The sequence below is a fragment of the Ambystoma mexicanum genome, chromosome 6q, assembly GCF_040938575.1.
Source record: "Ambystoma mexicanum isolate Mex_15411 chromosome 6q, UKY_AmexF1_1, whole genome shotgun sequence".
NCBI classification, from domain to species: domain Eukaryota; kingdom Metazoa; phylum Chordata; class Amphibia; order Caudata; family Ambystomatidae; genus Ambystoma; species Ambystoma mexicanum.
The window spans coordinates 1,405,499,641-1,405,522,492 of NC_090937.1; the positions used below are offsets into that span (position 1 = coordinate 1,405,499,641).

The 22,852-nt window shown below is 46.8% G+C and overlaps 1 protein-coding gene across 1 annotated transcript in view; it reads left to right on the forward strand.

Annotated features, from left to right (window-relative positions):
• The first annotated feature begins 1,130 nt into the window (after positions 1–1,130).
• The window catches only part of NOP14 (NOP14 nucleolar protein), a 423,446-nt gene continuing 401,724 nt past the window's right edge, over positions 1,131–22,852 (forward strand). Inside the window, exon 1 of the mRNA XM_069632061.1 lies at positions 1,131–1,562. Coding sequence (XP_069488162.1) covers positions 1,326–1,562 — 237 coding nt within the window. The 5' untranslated portion in view covers positions 1,131–1,325. The remainder of the gene's footprint in view (positions 1,563–22,852) is intronic.

The following is a 22,852-nucleotide window of genomic DNA, read 5'->3' on the forward strand; positions in this document are numbered from 1 at the left end:
CATGAGATTGAAGGAGGAGAATCCCAGGAAGAGAACATAGCCAGAGAAAGCACACAGGTGGAAAGTGAATTGAGAGATGAAGAAGTCATCGCACCGCAGGCCAGGGGCACAGAGGACAAAGGCGGGTGAAAACACCCGATTTTGTTTTTGGCGGGTGAGAGCCTATTGAAATGAATGGTGTGCAGGAGGCTTGGCGGGTGACCCAGCTCTTTACAAGGCAGGTGACACCTGCCAAAAGTGTGTGAGTTTAGAGCTATGCAGGAGGACAGCAAGAGAGAGTGCTGAGCGGACCAGGAGTACACGGCAAGATGCTCCCCTGGGCTCCTTCTGCCCAAAGGCTTGGGGTTTGATGACAGCAGTGGACCCTTAAGAGGGCCTAGCCTAGGACAGTGCATACTGGCAGGGAAGTAACGGCAGGACACTAGTGCATATTGGTAGTGAAGCAACTGCTGGACATTACAAAGGGGACTTTAAATGGCAGGTCACTGTTAATCTCATTATTGCAGATTTGTCTCATGCACAATAAAGCCTTCCTCAAACCAACGTTGTGCGCATATTTTTATAGAAGACCACTAAACTCATCTTCGCAATGACCGATCCTATATGAAACCATAAATATGTAAGATAATGTATGCACAGACTAATCGCTAAGACAAACTTTTTAAATTAGTTTTTGTTCAATTCATGACTCTGATAATGTACCAAAATCACACTTTGGGAGTGTACGTATTATAAGGTGTAGACATAAAAGACAGATTGGGGAACGCAACATCAGATTCAGATAAATTGGCGGCCATATTTGTGTGACGATCTCACTAATTGCATATCGTAGATAAAAACTGCCAAACTTGTTTTGAAGCCATAGATATTAGATTATTTTTGGCATCAATACATCCTTTTCCGAGGCCGTGAATTTCCTATGCCGAGACCGTGAATTTCAGGGCATACGTGACATGAATGTGAAATAAACAGAGCTTTTTTATTTTGCGCTAGTATGGTAAAACATGCAGAATCTATCGTTGCTACTTGACTTACCGGGTCAGATTTATTTCGAAAATGTCAATAAAGGCGCTTTAGTCTGCGTTTGTACATGAGTCTGTTGCTAAAATGGCAGGACATCAAATCCTCCCAATGTGGCCAGCCTGAGCTGAGAGTGAGCAGTCCTTCTTCTTTTTCTATGAGACGAGCTTATCCCATGCTTGTGCGAATGCACTGTACTCTTCGCTGTCACAGAAGGGGATGGTCGTACTGATTTGCAGCAATTTATACGGTTAGCACGCTAAGCGAAGCGACCGTATCCACATTGTTTCTGGCTCTGTCCGTGTATGGTTTGGCAGACAGTGCTCACCATACACGGTGTGGCCATGGGCAAGGTTGAAAAGAAGAGGAAGCCTCTCCCTACCGGCCGTAAGTTGCCCAAGTCTATCGGTCAGCAACAGCCAGACGTTAGGAATAACCCATTCGAGGTGAAAGTGAACAAGCAGAAGTTCAACATATTGGGCAGAAAAACCAAGCATGACGTTGGGCTGCCGGGAGTGTCCCGATCAAAAGCCATCAAGAAGGTGAGGGCTCTAATTACAGGATCATCACAGCATTCCATTTTTGGTTGTTTTCAAATAGATAAAGTGCACTGTTTTTGAAGGGCGATGCTGCGAACTGTGTCACCCCTAATGAATTCTATGACGGCAGGTGGGTTTTAGTTGGAGTGCTTTATCTTCTGTTGCAAGATAACCCTGGGCTGGCGACAGTCGCCGGTGCTTTGGAAGAAGCAAGGTTGGGGAACTTAGCAATTAGAGAAGGAGGGCAGTACCAGGTTGCTATTTTGTATTTGTTTTTATGTTATACGAGGTGCGGGTGGTTATACCTCGAACATATGGTACACGTCGTCCATCTCTTTGCAGATCAGCTCTGTTGCTAAGTGTTCTGCAATAAAGTGAATGTTGAGATTTCAATCTTATGTTTGGTATAGTGTTTGAGAACATTAGGGAATGGAACTAAGTAAGGTGCATATAAACTGTATACAGGTTTTCAAATGTGTGCATATAAACAGCATACTGGTTCCAAATGTGTAATATATACGTGCGAGGCATGGTTAACATGTAAACGCTGAGGGCACATTCGGTTTGCAGGCACAAGTGGGGATGTGGTTTCAGGCTAAAGCATTCCAGACTGAGGAACCATAAAGGTGAATGAGCAGAAGTGGGTGGCTGTGGTGTTGTCGTGTATATGTGGAATGAAGATTACCCCTGCTAACTGCGCAGGGAGCATTAATTCTATTAAAGACCAGGAGGTGAGCATTATGCTTCATCTTCTATTTATTACTCCTCAGAAGTTTCAACAAAAAACACACAAGAAAATGCTGAATAGTATCTTCATTGCACTTTTCCTTTCTTGAAACTACAAATCCCAATGTCTCTGTAGTCCAATACTGTCTCAGCCCAGCTATGAAACTTCCTGTTCCCAGACTCCTCCTCCTCTTTTACATGCTCTGAACTCTCTTTCTTGAACCTTTTAACAGTGTCCCACCAACAGGGTGAACAACTTCAACTTGTCGCAGACTCAACGGATTTGCTTCACGCTTGCACTAATCTTTCCCCCCAGGATCTGGTGCTTGCTGATGCTCGGCCTTCAATTGTTCTTCTGGTCTTCCCCCTAAGAATCCTGCAATGTCAGGGTGGTGTCCATGTACTGTCATATCCATTATTCATTACATGCATCTTTAGACAATACATGGCTGGGTTGGAATTTAATGCTCGCCTCCTAGTCTTTAATACTCTTCATTCTATGTCAAGACTGGAGGCGAGCAATATGCTTGTTCAAAGCTTCCCAACACAGTCGTGGCCAGACCTTCAATTGGCTTGAAATAAAATTCTTTAAATGTGTTATCGCTAGCCCAATCAGCTGCCTGCCTAATCTCCCGCAGAGATGTTCTCATATTCCTTAATGCATCTCGCAACACACCACTTGCAGTTGTTCAGGAAATATGGATAATGTACCATAGTGGTCACCGTCTTAGTCCTTTTTGACTATTGAAAAGGTCACACCTTGTGGGCTGAAAGACTTTAAGCTCAAGTCCTCTGATTTCTGCTACACGCATGCAAGATACTAAACATAACAGCATCGCTAGCTTGCCGGATAGTTGTTTTAGTGACATATGTCTATCTGCCAGCCAGCTCGCCAACAGGCGCAGCCCCACTGTAACATACGTTACTTTATTATACCCCAGCTCTGGAGGCGCCTTATATCTCGCTCTCTCATGAGCCTTGCTACCGCTGGATGTTCTCTCGCTGGGACTCCTTTGCTTGGTAGGTGTCCCGCTGAAATAGCTGACCTGTACGGAACGCTTTCCCATCTTGCAAAAGATGTGCTAGGAAGTTCACTAGAGCACAGGATGAAAATGGCTCCCTTTACACTTGCTCGACCGCTTGGTCCAAGCCGCGTCGTAGCTCCTCCTAGTGGATGGTGCCCAGGATTCTGCGATGAGCTCGGCAGCCTGCGACGAAATGCCTAGCAGTTCCCAGCGTCTCCTGATATCCTGCACGCTATGAGCGGGAGAGACCCTCCTACTCTGAGGATGAGACAACCCAACTGGGTCCGCGAGAAATCGTTCTCCGCTTGGGAGGACTCTGAGTATGTCTGTCATCAGTTCCATTAATGTTGGGGAACCAAACATGCGACTTCCACAGTGTTGCTATCAAAATTACTGCTTTCTCCCTCCGACACTTCGCTAGGGCTCTGCTCAACCTCACGAAGGGAGGAAACGCATAGTGCAGTGCTCTTGTCCACTTCTGCAGAAATGTATCCGTGCCTTGAGCGTCTGGGTCCAGTCTCCAGCTGAAGTAGCTGGGTGTTTGTGCATTGAGACATGACGCAAATAGATCTGTATGAACTGGACCCCATATCTGATTCAAGCGTTGGAATACTGTCGTGTCCAGTCTCCAGTTGCTGGAGTCTGTCAGGAATCTTGAGTTCCAGTCGGCCACCACGTTCAGTGATCCTGGCAGGTATTCCGCCGTCCCTGACTGAAGGCAGAAGTGCCAAAAGTCCTTTGCTAGTTCCGCTAGCAACTTGGTTCTTGTTCCTCCTAGGTGGTTTGTTTCTGACTGCTGATTGTCCATCTTGAGTAGGACCCATGAACTCGCACTCCCTTTTGTGAATGCCTTGATTGCGAAGGAACTCACTAGGAGTTCTAAGCAATTTATGTGCAGTTGGAGCTCTTCTTCGCTCCATTTCCCTCTGGTTTCCAGAGAGCATCATCTCGCTCCCCAGCCTATTCGGCTGGCATCTGATTCTTTCACTAGGTCTGGTCGATCTCTGAAAATGGCATGACCATTCCAGGCGTCCATATTCTTCAACCACCATTCCAATTCTGTAATGTACTCTTGATCGGGTATGTGCTGATGGTACTTCAGACTCTGCTCCAAATGTTTGATCTTCAGTCTCTGCAGAGCACGATAGTGCAAGGGGCCTCGAAAAATCGCCTGTATTGAGGCTGCTAGCATTCATACTATCCTCGCTAGAATCCTGAGCGATAGTCTGCTTGCTCAAGCAGTCTATGATCTCTCTCTTGATGTCCCTTCTCTTTTGAGCCGGTAACTCTTGTGTTGCTTTCCTGGTATCAAGGACGAATCCTAGGAAGTCCAGTCTTTGGGCCGGCGTGGTGTCTGATTTCTCCACGTTCACTAGGAATCCTAGTGACGTCAGGAGGTCCTGCACCCAGGCTGTCTGGTATACTGGCGTCTCTTGATCCTCTGCTAAGAACAGTAGGTCGTCCAGGTATATAATCATCCTGATACCCTTCTCTCCAATCGCTGCTGCTACTAGACTTATCAGCTTGGTGAAAGAGCTGAGCTGAAGCTAGTCCGAAGGGCATTTTTCGGAAATGCCAGAGCTGTTTGTTCCAGCGTAAAGCCAGTAAGGTCCTGAATTCCTCTTGCACTGTCTGGTACTCGTCCTTTAAGTCTAACCTTGTGAGCCAGTCTCCCTCTCTTAGGAAATCCCTAAACTGGTGTATTCCTTCCATCTTGAAATGGCGATACACAATCCAGCCGTTCAGCTCTTTTTAAGTTTGACTGGTCGCACTTTCTCTTTTCTGTGGACCAGGGACATACAAATCTGGGGTCAGCCTTGCATCTCTCTATGGCTTTTTTCCTCTCTAACTGGCTCAGTCTGAGCACTAAATTTTCATGTGCCGCTTGCGCTAAGTGTGCCTGATGGGGACAGTTTGTACTGGCTGTTGAATGAACTCTAGCTGCAAACTCTGACGGTTTGCTAAACCCAAATATCGCTGAAAAGTGTGCCCCAATTGTCCCACAAAATCACTGTTCCGCGCCCCCCCCCCCCCCACTGGGGTATTTCGTGACTCTCACCTGGTGTAAAACTTTGTCCTCGACCAACTCCTCTTCCTCTGCGCCCTCTTGGGAATCGTCCTCTGGCCGGGAAGGAGTCCTATTGCTTATTTTGCCAGTACTGTGCTCTGGGATTCTGGGGTCTTCTTCCCCCTTGAAAACGACCGGATGAAGACCCCAGTAGTGACCGGTCCCGACAAAAACACTGCCTGGGAACATTTTTCGTATGGACTCTTGCGCCTTTTCCAACGAGATGTAGGTGTCGACGAACCAGTCCATTTCCTTGCCGAAGGTCTCCCCGAAGAGCAGGCCCTGTGCCGCTTCCCTGGCTTCGTAGGAAGCTAGATCGCTCAATTTGGAATCAATCTTAAGTAGTAAGCCTCTCCTTCTTTCCGAACAGATGGCACAGTTTGCGTTGCCTAGTAGGCAGACTGCTCTCTGAGCCCAACTAGCTAGTAGGACGTTGTGATCGATTTCCTCCCACGTATCCTTGGCTCTTTCTGCCACATCCATTATTTTTGCGAGTGCGCCAGACAGATCTAATACCTTCTCCTGGCAGCTCCTCCAGGATCTGTCTATCCCCTTTCCCGGGTCCTTGCTGGTCTTTGACACAAAGGTTAAAGGGATGGTCTAGTAAAAATGTTTATTTAAAAAATAGATAGGCAACATAAAAAAAAAATACTAGCATTCTCTGTTTTAAAACTTCCTATGTAAAATTTTGAGCTATTCAAACTCAAAATTCGCAAAAGCAAGCACATGGGCGCATCCATTTTGTGAAATGGATGGCCCGCCTGTGCTGGCTTTTGCTTTTGCGGCACTAATGAAGGAAAAGCCAGCCAGCTGTAGTAAACAAAAGCTACCGCTGGGTGGCTTTCCCTTCATTAGTGCTGTAGGCGGAGGACGGGGACCGGAGACCAGAGCAGGAAAGCTGCAGCTGAATCTCCGTAAGTGCTATTTATTTTTTTTAAAAAAATAAGCACTAGCTGCGTTTTTTTTTTCTAAGCTTTTGAAGCGACGGCAAACATAAATACAACGTTATTGTGTTGGAAAACGCTGCGGTTTTTCTTTCCAAGTTTCTCAGGCTCCTCCGGCTCGGAGGAGCCTGAGAAACTAGGAAAGGAAAAACCGCAGCGTTTTCAAACACAACCGCGTGTGTTTCTGCCTGCTGTGGCTATCACTTTGGGTCTCCGGTGCTCCCACCGGAGACCCAAAGTGAAAGCCACAGCAGGCAGAAACACAACACGGTTATGTTTACATGCCGCGTAGTGTTTCTACCTGCAGCTGATTTCCCATTTGGGGAGCCCGAGAGACCCAATGGGAAATGCTAAATGCTGCGTTGTCTGCCTAAATCTGCTTTCCCATTTGGGGCTCTCGGGCTCCCCGTGGGGAGCCCGAGAACCCCAAATGGGAAAGCAGATTCAGGCAGAAACAACGCGGTTGTGTTGGAAAACGCTGCGGTTTTTCTTTCCGAGTTTCTCAGGAGCCTGAGAAACTTGGAAAGAAAAACCGCAGCGTTTTCCAACACAATAACGTTGTATTTATGTTTGCGGTCGCTTCAAAAGCGACCGCAAACATAAATGCAACGTTTTTAAAGCTGCGGTTTTATTTCTAAGTTTTCCGGGCTCCTCCAGCCTGGAAAACTTAGAAAAAAAAACGCAGCTAGTGCTTATGTTTAAAAAAAATAAATAAATAGCACTTACCGAGATTCAGCTGCAGCTTTCCTGCTCTGGTCTCCGGTCCCCGTCCTCTGCCTACAGCACTAATGAAGGGAAAGTCACCCAGCGGTAGATTTTGTTTACTACAGCTGGCTGGCTTTTCCTTCATTAGTGCCGCAAAAGCCAGCACAGGAGGGCCTCCATTTCACAAAATGGATGCGCCCATGTGCTTGCTTTTGCGAATGTTGAGCTTGAATAGCTCAAAATTTTACATAGGAAGTTTTAAAACGGAGAATGCTAGTATTTTCTTTATGTTGCCCATCTATTTTTTAAATATACATTTTTACTAGACCATCCCTTTAACGTCTTGGGGTCCAACTCTGGCGTCTCCGCCACTTTCCCTGGGAGGTCTGGACGCAGGCATTCAGCGCGCAGGCGTTACCTCACCTCCTTGTCTAGGGCCTTCCTTAGCCTCAGAGCCATGTACTGTCACCCTGGGTGAAGGCTGCCGATCAAAGTACCTGGGGTTCCTGATACTGTCAGGGTCGAACATGTCTATGATCCCCTCTGGTTCCTCTTCCAGATGTTTCTCCTTGTGGGCTCTCTTACCCCCGCTGGGTCTTGCCCACTCATCCTGTTTTCTCTTCCTCTTCATGAGAGGATAAGTTACCTTCTGCTGGCTCCTTGTTAGGCAGAAACCTGTGCAGTTCCCTCTGGGACCACTGCAAAAGATTTAAGACTACAGGTATTTGGCAGTAAACCCACTTGGTAGCAGTCTGTACCGCACAGATTCACTTGGTAGCAGTGGCTGAACAGTCAGACCTCCCTCAAGAAGAGTTAGGCAGTATACAGAGTATTCACAATAGGTCAAAAGAACACAGTAGAACAAGCAAACACTGACCAGAGCTTGGTGTAAAAGAGATATAATTATGTATTTAAAACCACATCTAATAAAACACACAGGCACTAATATTAAGCAGTTCAAAAACACGGTCACTAAAAGATATACACTCCCTTAAAAGAATATTAGACAAGTCTTAAGTAAAGCCCCACTTATTTTCAGACAGCGGTGAGCGCTTAACACAGATGGCACTCTAATAATTCGGTTTAAAAAGGGAGAGAAAGGCAGAGCATAAATTGAAACAGATCCCAACACTTAACCGTGAAGTTAGAGTTCAGAAAGCCGGGTCCACTTTAAGAGGATCAGAACGAAATGTGTCCAAGGTCACACGGTTGAAAAGTGCACAAAAGTCTCAAAGGTTCAGAAAGAGTTGGACCAAAAGAAAGGGACCAGTTAGATGGTCAAGGCGGCCAGCCCAGTCCAGAAGGTTAAGGGATTATTATTACCTTGTAGCAATCTTGAGAAAGGGAGGCCTGGCGGACACGGTACCTTAAAATGGTGAGAATACTCCAGCGGGGGCAGTTGTTCCTGGCAGCGGATGCAAGTCGATGCTTCGTCCAGGGGAAGAGAGGATCTCGTCGGGGAGGAAGACGGGAGTCTGTTGCACTGCCAGGGAAGAACCCAGCCGCGGAGTTCTCAGTTAAAAGGAGCGGTCCTTTCATTAGTGGTCCAGTGGTAAGTGGCTATCCGGTTGCCGGGGTGCTTGGCACGATCAATTCGACCACAAGACGTCATGGGATGTGAGGAAAAGAAGGTAAACTGGTTGTGCCCACCAGTCGGGGGAAGAAGACTCTCCAGCCGGGAGATCTTCTCCGCTGTCGGGAAGTGGTGAGTCGGTTCCGCAGGGCTCCACCGGTGGTGTCGTCGTAGCAGGTCGGCTCAGCTTCTCCCTCGTCGGATTCTCAGGTCCTGTGGCGACTTCTAAAGTTCCAGTCCCAAAAGCCCTGCTTTTATGCAGCACACCCCCCATTCATTCAGCCTAGCTGTCAATCTTGGGCCAATCACACCAGAGTGCGACTTGAGTTACCAAGGTAACTCAGTCCAGGGAGCCTAAACCCCCTCGCACACCCCCTGTGGTACCCAGACAGAGTGGCACCACTTTTGGAGGCTTCTGTGGAGAAGCCTGCCAAAAAGTGGAACAAAGGGCTCGACTTGGGTTGGAGTCACAGAAGAGAACACAAACGCCATTTTAGAATCGAGTCCTGGCAAAAAATACCAACCGGCGAATTAATATTAAATAAATAAACCGGTGCTATGTTCGAGGCTATGAGAATTAAATAATTAAAGTTGGTAGCCTCGAACAATGGGAAAATCCCATAGAGATACATTCGCGGTCGAATATAAAAAGTAGTATCCACTGCCACCAGCCAAAACTCGATCAGGGGGGACGGAGACGTGCCCCCTCGACTAACAGACCCCGGGGCAATCGAATTGCCCCGACCAGTAAGTCCACAATATGATGGTTTGTACTGGTTTCTGTTCATAATTTGGGACTAGTAAAGCCAATGGTGACTTTACATGCCCTGGGAGGCAGTAGTCAGTCCCAGGGTATGGAGTCTATGGTGGGGTGTCACTATGACACCCCTGTGTCACGGCACGGAGGGTGCTGTGTAACACACATAGTAAAAACACATGAGACCCTATGGAGTAAAGGACCCCATAGCCCATAAAACACATTAACATTCAAAGGAACACCACAAATCATGTCCAAGAGTGGGAGAAAGAGTCTCACTCCTGGCAGGAGAAAAAAAAACAAACTCCAGCAAAGCTGCTGGGGGACTCACTAGGTTAGGAAATTCAGCCTAAACAGAGAATTCTCCCTAACACTCCTCTTCCGACCCTGGGTCTTCCTTCCCTATATTATCTTTCCCTGGGAAGGGGGTCGTGAGGCCTGGCACTGTGTGCCTTTGCATGAATGCCTTTTTCAGCTTGGCAAAGGCGTCTACCTCCTCTAGGGTCTTGTCTTCTAGCCTGTATGGTTGACCCCAGAGGGGTCAAAAGAGGCTTGTCTCTTTCGGGTCTGAATACTGCCCTTTGGCCCTGTATACGAGGGTCCTGTGGGCGTGCTGTCATTATCTCTGGTGCTCTCAGGGCTGGCTTAACATCGTCTCTAGCCTTTCCTGTAACGGTTTCACCCCTTGCCTGACGGCATGTATCAACGAGCACCCCGGCACTTCTTTAAAACTGGCAGCGAGGTCAAGGGGTTGTTCCTCCTCACTCCACTCGAATTCCGACATACTCTTGCGTGCTGTGTCCCTGGTACCTGAGTTAGGTGTCCTTTGCCACCCACGGCTGCGTTGACCAAGATACTTTTGTTATTAATGTCTTTGTAAAGGATATCGGCTCCTTTTTATTAATGTTTTTTTATTAATATATTTTTTAAATTTCTTTTTAATGTTCTGCGTGGATGTTGTAGCACCAGTGTTCTTATGCGCTTGATGGTGTTATGCCTCACTGTTAGGCTGTCCGGGCCAGATTGTGTTGAGAGGTGCTCCCCTCTGTTTCGCGGGTCTCCTGTGCCGCGTTTAAGCTCCTCCGAGCTAACAATTCAGCGGCTTGTGCTGTTTGCCGCTAACGTTCTTGCGGCATAGGTTTATGCCAGCTGCTGAATGTAGCGCATGCTACGTTTATTTCTTTAATGGTGCGTAGATCACCGCTGGGCCCGGCATCCGCTTTTCACGATCTCGTCGCTTGAGATAATAGGCCAAGACGCGGTGCTCCGGCCCTGCCTCATCCAAGACTTCATCTTATTCCTCATGTTCCAGTGATGTTTACCTATTTAACAATCTTTCTGCCCAGTCTTGGATTTCTTTTGCATTTCCTTTTGGTCTTTATAATTAGAGTTGTTTGGCCACATGCTCTGCAGTCCACATTCTGCCAGCATGGGTTACAGCATAGCTGGGCCCATTCTTCACCACTTGCAGTGGTACACTAAATCTGGACCCAGTATAGTGAAAAAGATGATTCCCAGGGTTCCATGTCTTAAAATCGAGGCAAAAATGCTGTTTTTTCGCACCACAATCATGTAAAGGATGCAGGGGACACCCCCGCAACCCTCAGACCCATTATACCATTTAAGGGGAGGTAGCGACTCCCCCCGCAACCCCTGCTCCCCTTAAATGGTATAATGGGGTACACCTTTACCGGGTCAAACCACAGAATTTTTGTCGCAATTTTATTACCTACCCGATACCATTCCCAGTGCATGCCCCCCCCCCGAAGCCCCAGACTTCAGTTATCAACAATATGTATTGAATTTTTTCAGATAATTAACAATAAATGTATAAACTGGTAGCAAAACATTAGTTGTGATGTTGTTAGTAAGTGTAAATGACAATTAGCAAAGACTGTTCCACTTACAAAGACTATGCCAACTGCATGGCCATCTGTTTTATCACTCTGGCTTTTTGAAGGTGAAAATAAATTTCAATGTATCAAAATACAGTAACAAACAATTATTTGGTCTTAAAATGAAAATGCAGAGCAACCGCAGAAAATGGGGTAAAGAAAAACATCAACTATAACAAAGAATGGTTTGAGACCAATGCAAGAATGATAAAAAAAAAAGAATAATATGCCTTTTCGATTTTCTGTAGCTTATTAGTACTTCCAAAAACAGTCATGAGAGCATCAACAAGCATTAGCAAGATAACTGACCCATCAATCTTTGAGAATGGTGTTGGAATAGGAGTAGCCCTGTTCCTCTGGGTGCAATTCCCACCAAACATCCCTCAACCCTGTTGCATTGATGACATTTTTAAGTTTAATAGTGGGATGTACCAGCCTTCCCCTTGACAGTGATATATCTACTGCGGGCTGTACCATGTCATGAAAATCCCCCAGCCCCCGTGTAATGTCCAACCTCCCCCATATTTTGCTAATAGTTTGGACCTGCTGCAAGGTGTCCGATTGTAATGTTGCAGGAGCATACACGTTTATGATACACTGTTCCGCCCCAACCCCCCCCCCCCATAACGGGTGTTCAGGAGAGCAGTTTCCGTGCTTCTGGCTGCGCTGAATCCAAAATGGTGGTCATGGAAACAAGCAACCGATTCAGTATGTAGATTAAGCTGGGAGATGGCCAGCTTTTCCAGTAGTTTGCCCAGGAAAGGAGTGATGGAGACCGATAGAGAGCAAGGATCGGAAGAGGGGTTAAGAAGGGGTTGCACAAGGGAGTGCTTAAGGGAGGGAGGGGAAGTTTCCCGTGGCATGAGTGATTGCAGAAATCGGCCAAGGCTGGAGCAAGAGTTTCGATGTGGTCCTTAATGGATTTGGAGGAACAGGGGAAACCCTGCTTTGATGAGACTTTCGTATATCAGGCTTGTCTAGAAACATCAGCGGGAGTGAACGGGGAGAAAGGCAGAGGAGAAACTGCTGGAGAGGGGCCAGAAATGGTAGAGATGGAGGGAGAGAAAGAGGAGGTAGAGGCAGAGAGAGTGGACAGGATGTCCAGAGTTTTAGTGGTGAAATGAGATACCAAAGCTGTGCAGAGGGCTAGGGAGAGAGCGGGAGAGGTAGAACCTGCAGCAGGATTGGCCAGCTCCTGGCAGATTTTGAAAGGTTTGGCCGAGTTGTAGCTTGGATGTAGGCGCTCTTCATAGAGAGGACAGTCTGTATTGCCTTTACAGCAGGCCAGTTTGTCAGAGGGTGCGCTTGATGACCTCCATTTCCTCTCAGCCACCCTACACTTGTGCTTACTGGTGATGAGGTCGGAATCGTACCAAGATTTGTACTTGGATGCTGGCTTCAAATTGATCCTCGTGACAGGGGCAAGGACATCCAGAGTGTTAGAGAGACCTGTAAATGGTGACCACAGTGGAAGAGATACAGAGCCTACAGACCAGGCTTTCAAAGGAGGAGTAGGGCTGCAAAGAATTGCCGAGCAAGGATCCGCTCTGGGAAGATCAGGACTACTCCTCCTCCAGGATTGTTGGTTCTGGGTTCAGAGAGGATCTTGTAGCCATCAGGAAGAGGAGAGTGTCAAAACTTGTGACGGAGCTGGCCGTGAACCAAGTCTTGGAGAGACAGATTACATCCAAATTAAACTCTTAGAGGAGACGGCAGATGTCAGGAGTGTTTGACAGCAGAGCAAGAGTTAAGAGTAGCGATTTGGAACAGATTGCCACCTTTGAAAGACTTCCATGGAGGGGTACAAGCATGAGATACGCCCTGCGTACATGTTCGAGGTGCCCGAGAATGGGCAAAGGAGAAGGCAGAGCAGCCAGAGAAGCATGGGAGGGTGCCGGAGAGGTGGCGGAGGGAGGAGACTGCAGAGAGGTGGCAGAGGAACTAGGTGGCAGAGGAGCCAGAGAGTGGAAGGTAGGAGTAGTAGGAGAAGAAAGGAAGTTGATAAGATGTGGGAAACGTCTATCAAAAAGGAGATTGGCCTGAGGGCCCTGGACCAAGATGGTACCATTTAAGTAGGCATGGTCTTGGGGGAGTGGAAGGGTGGCACGGGGGCCTCCCACCGGGTGCCACCATTAATGGGAGAGGAGGAAAAGCGAGGGAGAGAACAGAGACCATATGAGGGGTCCTCAGGCCTGGAAAGGGAACAACAAAGAGGATGTCGGTGAGGGTCTGTCTGGAGTAAGCACTGGTGTGGGTATCAGCAATTGGGGGGGGGGCCTGGGTTGGAGACCAGGATGTCCCCTTTTGAGCTTTTTCCTACCAGACTTGGTGAGAGGGATAGGAAAGTCGATAGAATAGCATTTGGAGAAGAAAGGGGAGAGAGATGGAGGGGGCAGCCCAGGCAGGAGAGGGGGGGGGGTGGCAAATGCTAGGGGCAAACGGGAGGGAGGGACACGAGGGGGGTCACACAGCAAAGAGGGGAAACAGTTACATATGACACAGAACACTGGACCTTACGAGGTCGTAGCGTGGGTGAAGAACAGTGCAGTTTGTGATAATGGAAGTACAGTACAAGAATGTAAAGCGGGAAGTCTGAGGGGCCCTAGAGGGGAAGAAGAGAACGCAAAGAGATAAAGCACAAACACTGGTGGTACAAGGAACCTGGAAGTAAGAGGAAATGCAGGCAATGCAATGGAATGACAATACAGTAGTGTATACAATAACGTGGAATGGTGACACCAAGGTCACAGAGCGTAGGGACAGTTACGTGGGGAGCAGTGCAGCGAGGGGTGTGTGGGGGTAACGCAGCAAGGGGTGCGTGGGGGGCACTGCAGCGAGGGATGTGTGCGGAGCAACGCAGCGAGGGATTTGTGCAGGGCAACACGGAAAGGAATGCGCTAGGTTAGGGCAGGTTGCTAAGGGGCACAGGCGCGAATGGGGGGGGTGTGTGAGTGGAGCGAGGGAGGTGAGAAGGGCAGATGCCAGGGCAGGGGAAGTGTGGAGCAGATTGCCAGGGGAACAATGCGAGTGCAAGAGGGAGAATGTGAGAGGCTCAAGGTCAGAGGGGTAGCGTGGCGTCTCCCTCCCCGAACCCTCCTACCTTGCGGCCACAGAAAGGACGGTGAAGTCATCCACGCTCACAATCTGCACCGCTACACTATCGCCGGCAAACACCTGCATCGCTCAACACCGCTGCCTTATCCTGCGTGGCCTTTGCCGCAGAGGGTCCGATCCTCGGTTCTTAAAAGCTTGGAAGCATGGATGTAGTGTGCTACGTATTGCCAGGCAGAATCTCCTGCGCACCTGCTTTTCATGTGGGAAATTCTGAATGACACCAGGCCTAGTAAGACTGTTGTTTTGTCCTCCTCCTGTTTCCCCCCACCTCCCCCTTCTCTTGTCGTCTCTAGAAACACCTGTGTACAGTCACGTTATAAATGACATATCCTATTAAGGAAAAGAAAAAATCCTAATTTTTTGGTGTTTTTGGATCAGCTGTTTGTCCTGATAATTGATATATGGAAGACATTTTATTGGAACTTAATAATTTTTGAGCAACTAAAAACATAACAGTTCATTTGAGAAGTACATATGCATGTTTAGAAATACCAGTTTGATTAAATATGAAATTACCATTTGAGATATTATCTAAAAATGAGTTTTTTAAAATTGTTTCCAAATAATTAACTTTGGAAACTTAACAAGTAACCTCGCTGTTCTTGTTTTCAAGAACTAATTGACACTTGGAAGGAAGGTTTGTACCAAATAGTGCTACTGAGATCCACCCTTGGGTTAGTGTGCCAACCTACATATTTGACATAGACCTGATTAACTGCAGGTCTCGCCAATGAGCACCAGAAATATTTTTGGAATATAAGGGTTCCATTGGGTAATTAAATTAAGTTTAAATAAAGAGTGTGCTCCCTTGTTACTTCTGCTTGCTTCTTTACCCAAGCAGGATCGAATCTTGTGGGTCATCGGTCTCTGCCACATTATGGTCCACAGTGTTGTAGTCTTCTGTGACATTTCGGGAAACCCCTCCAAAAATTATGAAGCAGCTGGTTTATGAAGGACAAGTTGCGCCCCCCTCCCCCACCCCTGATTTCATGCTAACAAATCCAGTTCTAGCTGATAATAAACATGTATCGGCAGAACTGACCATCTCGTTTACATTTCAAATATCAATCTTGTTATAGGTCGCTTATTTATGACCTGGCATGTTTGAACAAGATGGGCCTTTGCTAAATGATACAAGACGCTAGTACTTTACCCGAAACATTTTTGGCTAGCCGTTTGTTCCTATTCAATGTTCGCTCTTCTTCGTGTTTTATTTATAGTAGCTTGGACTTGTTTTACATAATTGTAATGCCGACATGTTTGCAGGCCATGTAGTGTTTGTTCTGCAGTTTGTAATTAAATCTTTTCGTAATAATTATTTTAATTCTTTTGTTTAACAAATATTGAGTTTGTTTTCAAAATGCTTTACTCTGTGATTTGTTTTAAGAAATGATGCAAGCAAGTGGCTATGCTTTAATTATAGCGGAGCTGGGAGATCATTTCTTTTGATTAACAAATTGCAAGCAGAATAACTTAGAAGTGAGGCCTTTCGGTCAGTCCCTTATATTATGGTTTTCGCATAGAGAAAACAATGCATTTTTTGTTTAATGCAACACGCTTTTTGTGGCTGCAGTTAAAACAGGTTAACACTGTACTGCATTGTTAATGTTTCAATAATGTTCTGTACATTATTAAATTCTGCTTGAAAATAGTGTCAAAGCAGTAATTTTGAATGGACATTAGTGAAATGTGTCTTCCGTTAATAGGAATGCATTCCTGCCATCAACAATGGGATAGTTCCCAGTCTGGATGAAGATCCATGAAGCGTAGCTTGGAGTTTAGAGCTGTTTAAACTATAAAGGAATTTATGGCAATTCTGTTAGGAATTTCCATCTGGCAAGGGTGTAAAAGCCCTGGCTGTTTTAGATTTTTTTTAATTAACCCATTAAATGATGTGGATATTTCCCTTGCAATGCTGAAGCATAGTTTAGACCTGTGCCCTGATCTGCAGCGCCTGCCCTACAGTGATACAGAGCAGGTTTAGGGGTCACAGGTGCACGACTTGAAAGATCTAATACTACTGTCATGAAAAAAGTGAGACAAATGGACGCTCCTATTTTTTCAAACTAAGAATACCTGAGACCTGTATGCTGGATTGATATGCTGTGGGGATTGTGAAAGATGGATGTGGCGTGGACCAGGAAAGAGGTAACTTTTAGTCTCCCCGTTAAACCATCTCAAGTATGCATTACCATTTTATCATGGGGGGGACTTCGCAGATGGATGTGCGTCTACTTTTAATCAGGAACCACAACATATATATCAGTTGCCTACCCCCACATCTTCTTCCACAAGCTTAAGTTTCATCTGAATTGGATTTAGCCAATCCTTTTGTATATAGTGTATTTGGATGACCCAAGCGCCCTTTCATTCGACATCTGTACTTATAAGTGCTTGAGAGTCTACAGTGGCAACCTTAACACATGAAGATTAATGGTAAGTAACCCAGGTATTTAACACAAGCCCACACATTCACACCACTTGCTCATTTACACATGCACTCATTCACTCACACAAGCACGCCCAACCAAACATCATGCCCTCGTTCACACACATTACATGATCGAGACACACACACACACGTATATTACATAATATACACTCGCACAATAAATGTTCTTACCACCCAGAATCCGTCTTCTGCAGGCATGCCTCTGGCTCCCTTGCGCCAGCTTGCAGGCAAGGCCTGTCATGCAGCTGAGCACAGGAGCCAGAGCAATCCATGTCCTTGGTGTGCGGGGGACGTTCAGGGTTTGAAAATGAAATCATTTCTTTTTGAAGTCACTATTGAAAAAGATTTCTTTTTGTAATCCGAGCCCTCCAGGTGGTGCAGAGGCAGTGGCAGGGGTTGCACGGGGGTTGCCAGGGATCGCAGTTGCGACCCCCAAATTACGTTCATGGATGTTGGGGGGGTGGGGGCGTCTGGGGGGGATGCAGCAGCAGGTGTAGCTGCTGTGGGGGGGAGGATTATTAGCAGCAGTGGGGGGGAGGAAGAGTAGCTGTGGGGGTAGAAGAAGCTGGGAGAAGCAAGAAAGTTGGCATCAAATAGTGGAGGCAGGCGAGAGGATCAAAGCGGGGACTAGGAAGGGAAGTGCAGGTAGAGTAGGAGAGAGTTGAAGGTGGTTTCCCCTTGGAACACTACCTTGTGGTGAAAGTAGGGAAAGTTCAAATGTGCCTGAGGGAGTTAGTGAGACTGCTTTTAGGGCGAACACCATTAGTATAAGGCATCTACAGTAGGGATCAACAATCAATAGAACTAACAAGTGCGTTACAGACTCCTGGGTTGGGGAGCAGGTTTGTGGGCATTGAAGAGAGGCAGAGGGTGGGACGGTCATTTAGTAAATACCCTAGAACAATCCGTGTGTTTTCATTGCCATCTGTGAACAGTCGCAGGGTGTCTCAGCATATGCTGTTGAGTTACTGCACAGAACCACTTGACCACCAAGCTACAACAGTACATGCTTGTCCAAGTGCATATAAGTATACACGCAGTAGGCAGTACCTAGTTTGTCTCTTTCTGCTTTCCTTTTTTTGTGTTCTTTCTTAATTGAAGATTTCAAAATAAAAGCATGAACATGTTAATGTTAAAGGACATTTGTACCGCACACTATCACCACTGTAGTGGTCCCTGGTGCTCTGGCGGCTCTGAAAGAGGGAGGGAGGGAGGGTGAGTTAGTGAGAGGAGGATGGAAAAAGGCAAGAGTGCAGTGATGTGCTGTTGGCGGCCTCAGCCCGGTGGGTCCGTTGGCTATGCCTTTGGTGTTTGTGGCCGGTAGCCGTCGTTTACTGTTGTGCTGTCTATTTGTGTTTTTTGTTTTGTTGTTGCAGTGTAGTGAAGTTTGTGCGGTTTGTTATGGTGTAGGTTTGTGGTTGTTTGGTTTGGAGTTTGAGAGGTGTATGCAGAGAAGGAAATTGTTAGTGGAATTGGTTAGTTGGCATCTCTATCCTGAATTGAAGAGTTTGGCTTGCGTAATCTCTCACAGATGGGGTGCGTGTGCACCCTGTGCCTCTGGTTAGGTCTGGGCCCGTTCTGAATTCGATGCCCCTTTCACATCTCGCTCCCACCTCCACCAGCCTCCCCAAAAACCCCACGTGTTTCTTTACTCCCACTTATATGGCCAGTGCACCTGCCAGTGTCCACATCTCAGTCAGTGAATATAGCAAAAGGCCAATACAAACTGGCATTGGCAGAGGTCAGTCGTATACCGCTCCACTGGCCTCATGCCACCCGAGGCAAGCACTTTTACCACCAACCTCGAGAAGATGAATATTGGAGAGCATCAACTCATCCCAATCTGCGACTTTCCCTATGTTTTGGACTACAACTCCTGTGATATCTTGTCGTTGCTGGCTTGGCCTGATGGGAGTTGTAGTTAACAATCTGGCAAGCCAAAGGTTGCAGATTACAGAGGGTAACCATGATCACTTTAAAAACGTACTAAAGTCTAAATCCGTGCAGCCTCAATTCTCCTTTGATTCAATTTTCACAGCACAGAGGGCTTTGGGGTTGGGAGGACTCTCCCATGAGCCACCCCTTTATGCCTCCAATACAACTATATTCTGGGACTTGCTACCATGGGTATATGTTAGGCATATACTGAATTACTGTGCTTTGTCCCAGCTGTTCAATGAAAAAATCAATAACTTTATTTGGCTGAAAGTGCAAACAAACACACAACAAAATAAATTGCAATAGATATATCCTCCCATTATACGATGTCGCATTTACAGTTACCGCCATGGCACCACCAATGGCCATCGTCCACCAGTCTGTTGCATTCCATGTGCCCCAGTCCTGCTGCAATTTCCCCAGTGGTAATGCATTCGCCCCAGATAGCACAGAATTATGGGACCTGATTGCAGCCGGAAAATAAATATTGTGGTCAGGATGTGGGCTAATTAGGATTGTGCTGTTGGGTAGTGGGGAGCTTTTCATATTGATGCCGTTGGCTGTTCCCGAAGTTCTACCCGGATGAAATCATGGCTGCTCTCCCCCTGGTAATGCAATCTTGTGCAATTTTTAAAATGACCTCCTGAGGTACAAATGAGCAGCCGTGTACGGTGCAAAGCCAATGCATGCTTTTATTTATCAGTGCCTCCTGGGTTCTGGCTGATTACAGGATAGTGGTGCAGGTATACCGTACCTTTCTTTGGGCCCCGCCCGGACTGTACTATGCGGGCCATTGAGCGGGCATTCGTGGCGTGGTGTTGTACTACATAGCCGGCCCCAGCAGCTTGCTTACCATTTGGTGAATATGAATATGGTCTGCTTAAACAATTGCACGTATTGGTTCAGTGGTCTCGAAGTCCACACAGGGTAACCAGGATTAGTTGGGGCCAAATGCACCTCAGTGATCATGGCCCTATTCAAGCCAATGGGTTCTCCACTTAAAGTGGGCCCCAACCCTGTTATACTCTGGTTCATAGTAGTTATGGGGGGGATCCATGGCACCTACCAATCCCATTGGAACTCCCGCAGCCCCTAAATGCTCCCCCTCGATCCTGCGCCTCACTACAACCCTGAGTTCTGACAGAATACTGCATTTGCATCCACGCAGTGTACATGCTCTCTCAGCAGCTGGGGCAACAGTATGCTGAATTAATGCATCAGGTAGTATTTGGGTGCATAGATGACTGGAGCTCAGCAAAGGGCTATTCCCAGGGCAATTCCTGTTTTGGTCAGGATTTAAGGATGGAGAGTCCATTGCGGGAGCAATGTCATTGACTGGGAGATGTTTGGCCTTCAAATTCGCTTTGGTCCATTGGAACTAGGGGCCCATTCATATCCAAATGTGGCTCCAGCTGATTAAATTTGGTTTGGGTCACCATGAGCCATATTGAATGTGTCCTTTGGTTCTTCTGTTTTTCCTGAGTTTGCCTGCCCACACAGATGGGTTCGAGGGTAGGCTAATGGTACAGTTCTGGTCCATAATCACCAGTTCTGGAGCAGGCACATGCACTGAGTTACGTCAGTCCATAGCAAAACTAGTCGGAGAGGTATCCCTGGGAATGGTGGTGGAGCTGGTTAGATGTTGCTTGTTAGACATCAATGCCTCGGCGGCCAAGATGGTTACAGCTCATCCATTGCCACCCACTGCCCCGTCCTCTCACTTGTTGGCTTGGGGGGATGTCTGGGATTTCGAGGCTAATTATGATGGTCTTGTTAGTACTCATATCCTCAGAGGATGGAGGAGATTGGAAAATTTCCACCCTCAGTTCCCCCTGCCCCTTGATTATAATCTCTCAAGTGGCTGGGGAAACCCTGAGGCGGGCCTTCAGTCTTTACTATGGCCTCGCAAACTCCTCTCTCATGTACATTCATTTCCTGCTGCTTAAGTTCACAAGCTCTCGATCTGTTGCATATGCTGCTGCCCATGTAAGGATACTCCCATGCCTTGCAGTCCATAATTTTACCCCCACTGGCTATGTTGATGGTGCCCAGGAATTGGTTGATTTCTTGTATTAAAAGAAATAGGCCTCCCAGTGATTCTTGTAGGGCTCAGAGATGGTTTCTTTTCAGGGTAGGTACCTGGACCTGGATACATCGGACCGGCTGCCAACTGCTGCCTTAACTGACAGAAATGTACGTTTTGTTGTTGCTTGCTCATCCCCCATAACAGCGTTGTTATGAGGTGGCAGAAATTCATTTGGGCTAGCAGTCCTATACTGTATGTGTGGCTTCTCATCTAGTGGCCCGCTTCTCCCTTTACTTCCATTGCCTGAACACCTGGACAGGCTGATAGAGCATCCCTCCCTCCTCATGTGGCCGCCGAACTCCCTGCGGAACGCCAGACTCCTGCGCCCTTTCCACGCACACATTTCATCCAGCTGGAAGAGTCTAGGATTGATGAGCTGGTGGGGGCGTGGCAAATGCAGCTTCTTTGGTCCTGCTGCCCCGCGGGACACCAAACTCCTGCACCGAAACAATGAGCGTGTGTTTTAGCAGATAGTAAACCCCCCGCGCCATCACAGACTCTGTACTGTATGATTGATCAACATTTAAAATATTTCGGGGGTACCGATTGCAGAGGCACTGCGTAGAGCCCCCGCTGATAGCAGCAGTATGGAATATGCAGGGCCTGCGTGATTGAGCCACCACCAGGCTGGGGCTGGGGCTGGATACTGATCAAGCACAGGGAGAGGAACCACTCGTGCATGCCCCACGCTCAGATTCCCTCCAGGCGTTATCAGGCTTCCGATTTCTCCAGTAGGTACAGCAATCCTTCGCAGGGTAGTGAAAGGCAGCCACCAGTCACAAAACAGACTCGGCGCTGGTCCTTATTTCTTAAGTAATGAGGCGAAACTGGAGGTTCGACAAATGCTTACGTTGATTTTCTTTGAGAAATCTGGTAAAAGTAAAACCTTTTATAAAACAGCCTTGCTTTCAGCAGCCGCTTAGTAAACCGATGCGAAAGCTTACTCATTTGCTTCCAGATAGGTGCCGGAGTAGCTGTATTACAAATTAGACATATTGTACGTGATAGCAGGTTTCCGATCACCCATATATGGAACCCCAACTAGAGTGTAGAAAAGGACTGCCCTTTATGCTTCAGTTTACCAAAAACGATTCTGCAAAAGTCAACCACAGAATTGGCAACAATGAAGTCGGTGGCATATTCTGGCTTGCATTGAGGTGTACTGAAAAGGTAATTGCGTCATTCAGAAAAGATCATGTATGCTATGTAAACTTGGCTTTAATCTCGAGCTTCTTCAGGGAGCTGAAACATGCCTCAACTGACAGTGTAATAATATTGTAACACAATAGCAAAACAATGGCTTTTGGCAGCCAGAGGAGGAAGACGCACAAGGCTTTGGTGGCTCGGACTTGTATCCCATGAAAAACTGTATTGAAGGTATTTTGGTTAGTTATTTATATTCCATTTAGTGTGTGCTTCATGAATTGGACAAACTGCATTTCATCCCTGTCTGAAATGCTTTCTTTTGCTCTGCATGCAGATAACCTTCATTTGTTTAAGTGGTAGAAAACATTGAAGCATTACTGATGAGTGTCAACCGCAACGTGCAGATTTCCAAACCTTCTGAAAGGTTATACTGCAATAGGCTTATGCCCCCACTTTTCTTGGTGCAAGGTCTCCAGTTTGCATGCTTTACTTCCATGCAGCATACTCTGCGCTAAACATTCTGGATCCTGTTGAAATCAGAAGAAGCGTAACTTCCTGGCATGGTGCAGTGAGTGTAGAGTTGCTCTTTTAGTAGTTTAAATCACTGGATGCTCATTCGGAGTAGATGCCAATGTACTCTGATCCATTTTTTCATTCACATATTCGAGGAAAATGTACCTTATGGGGATCCACTGATTAGTAGCAGAGAGATTGCCAATTAAGAATGCCTATCCTTTGTATGTGAAACAGTAATTGTAGGTTATGCTGTTTGTGTAGAAGCTGAATTCTTTGCATTTTTTAAGACTTGATTTAAGTTTGGCAAGCACAGTAAAAATAGCATTATTATAGCATCATTCATTATTG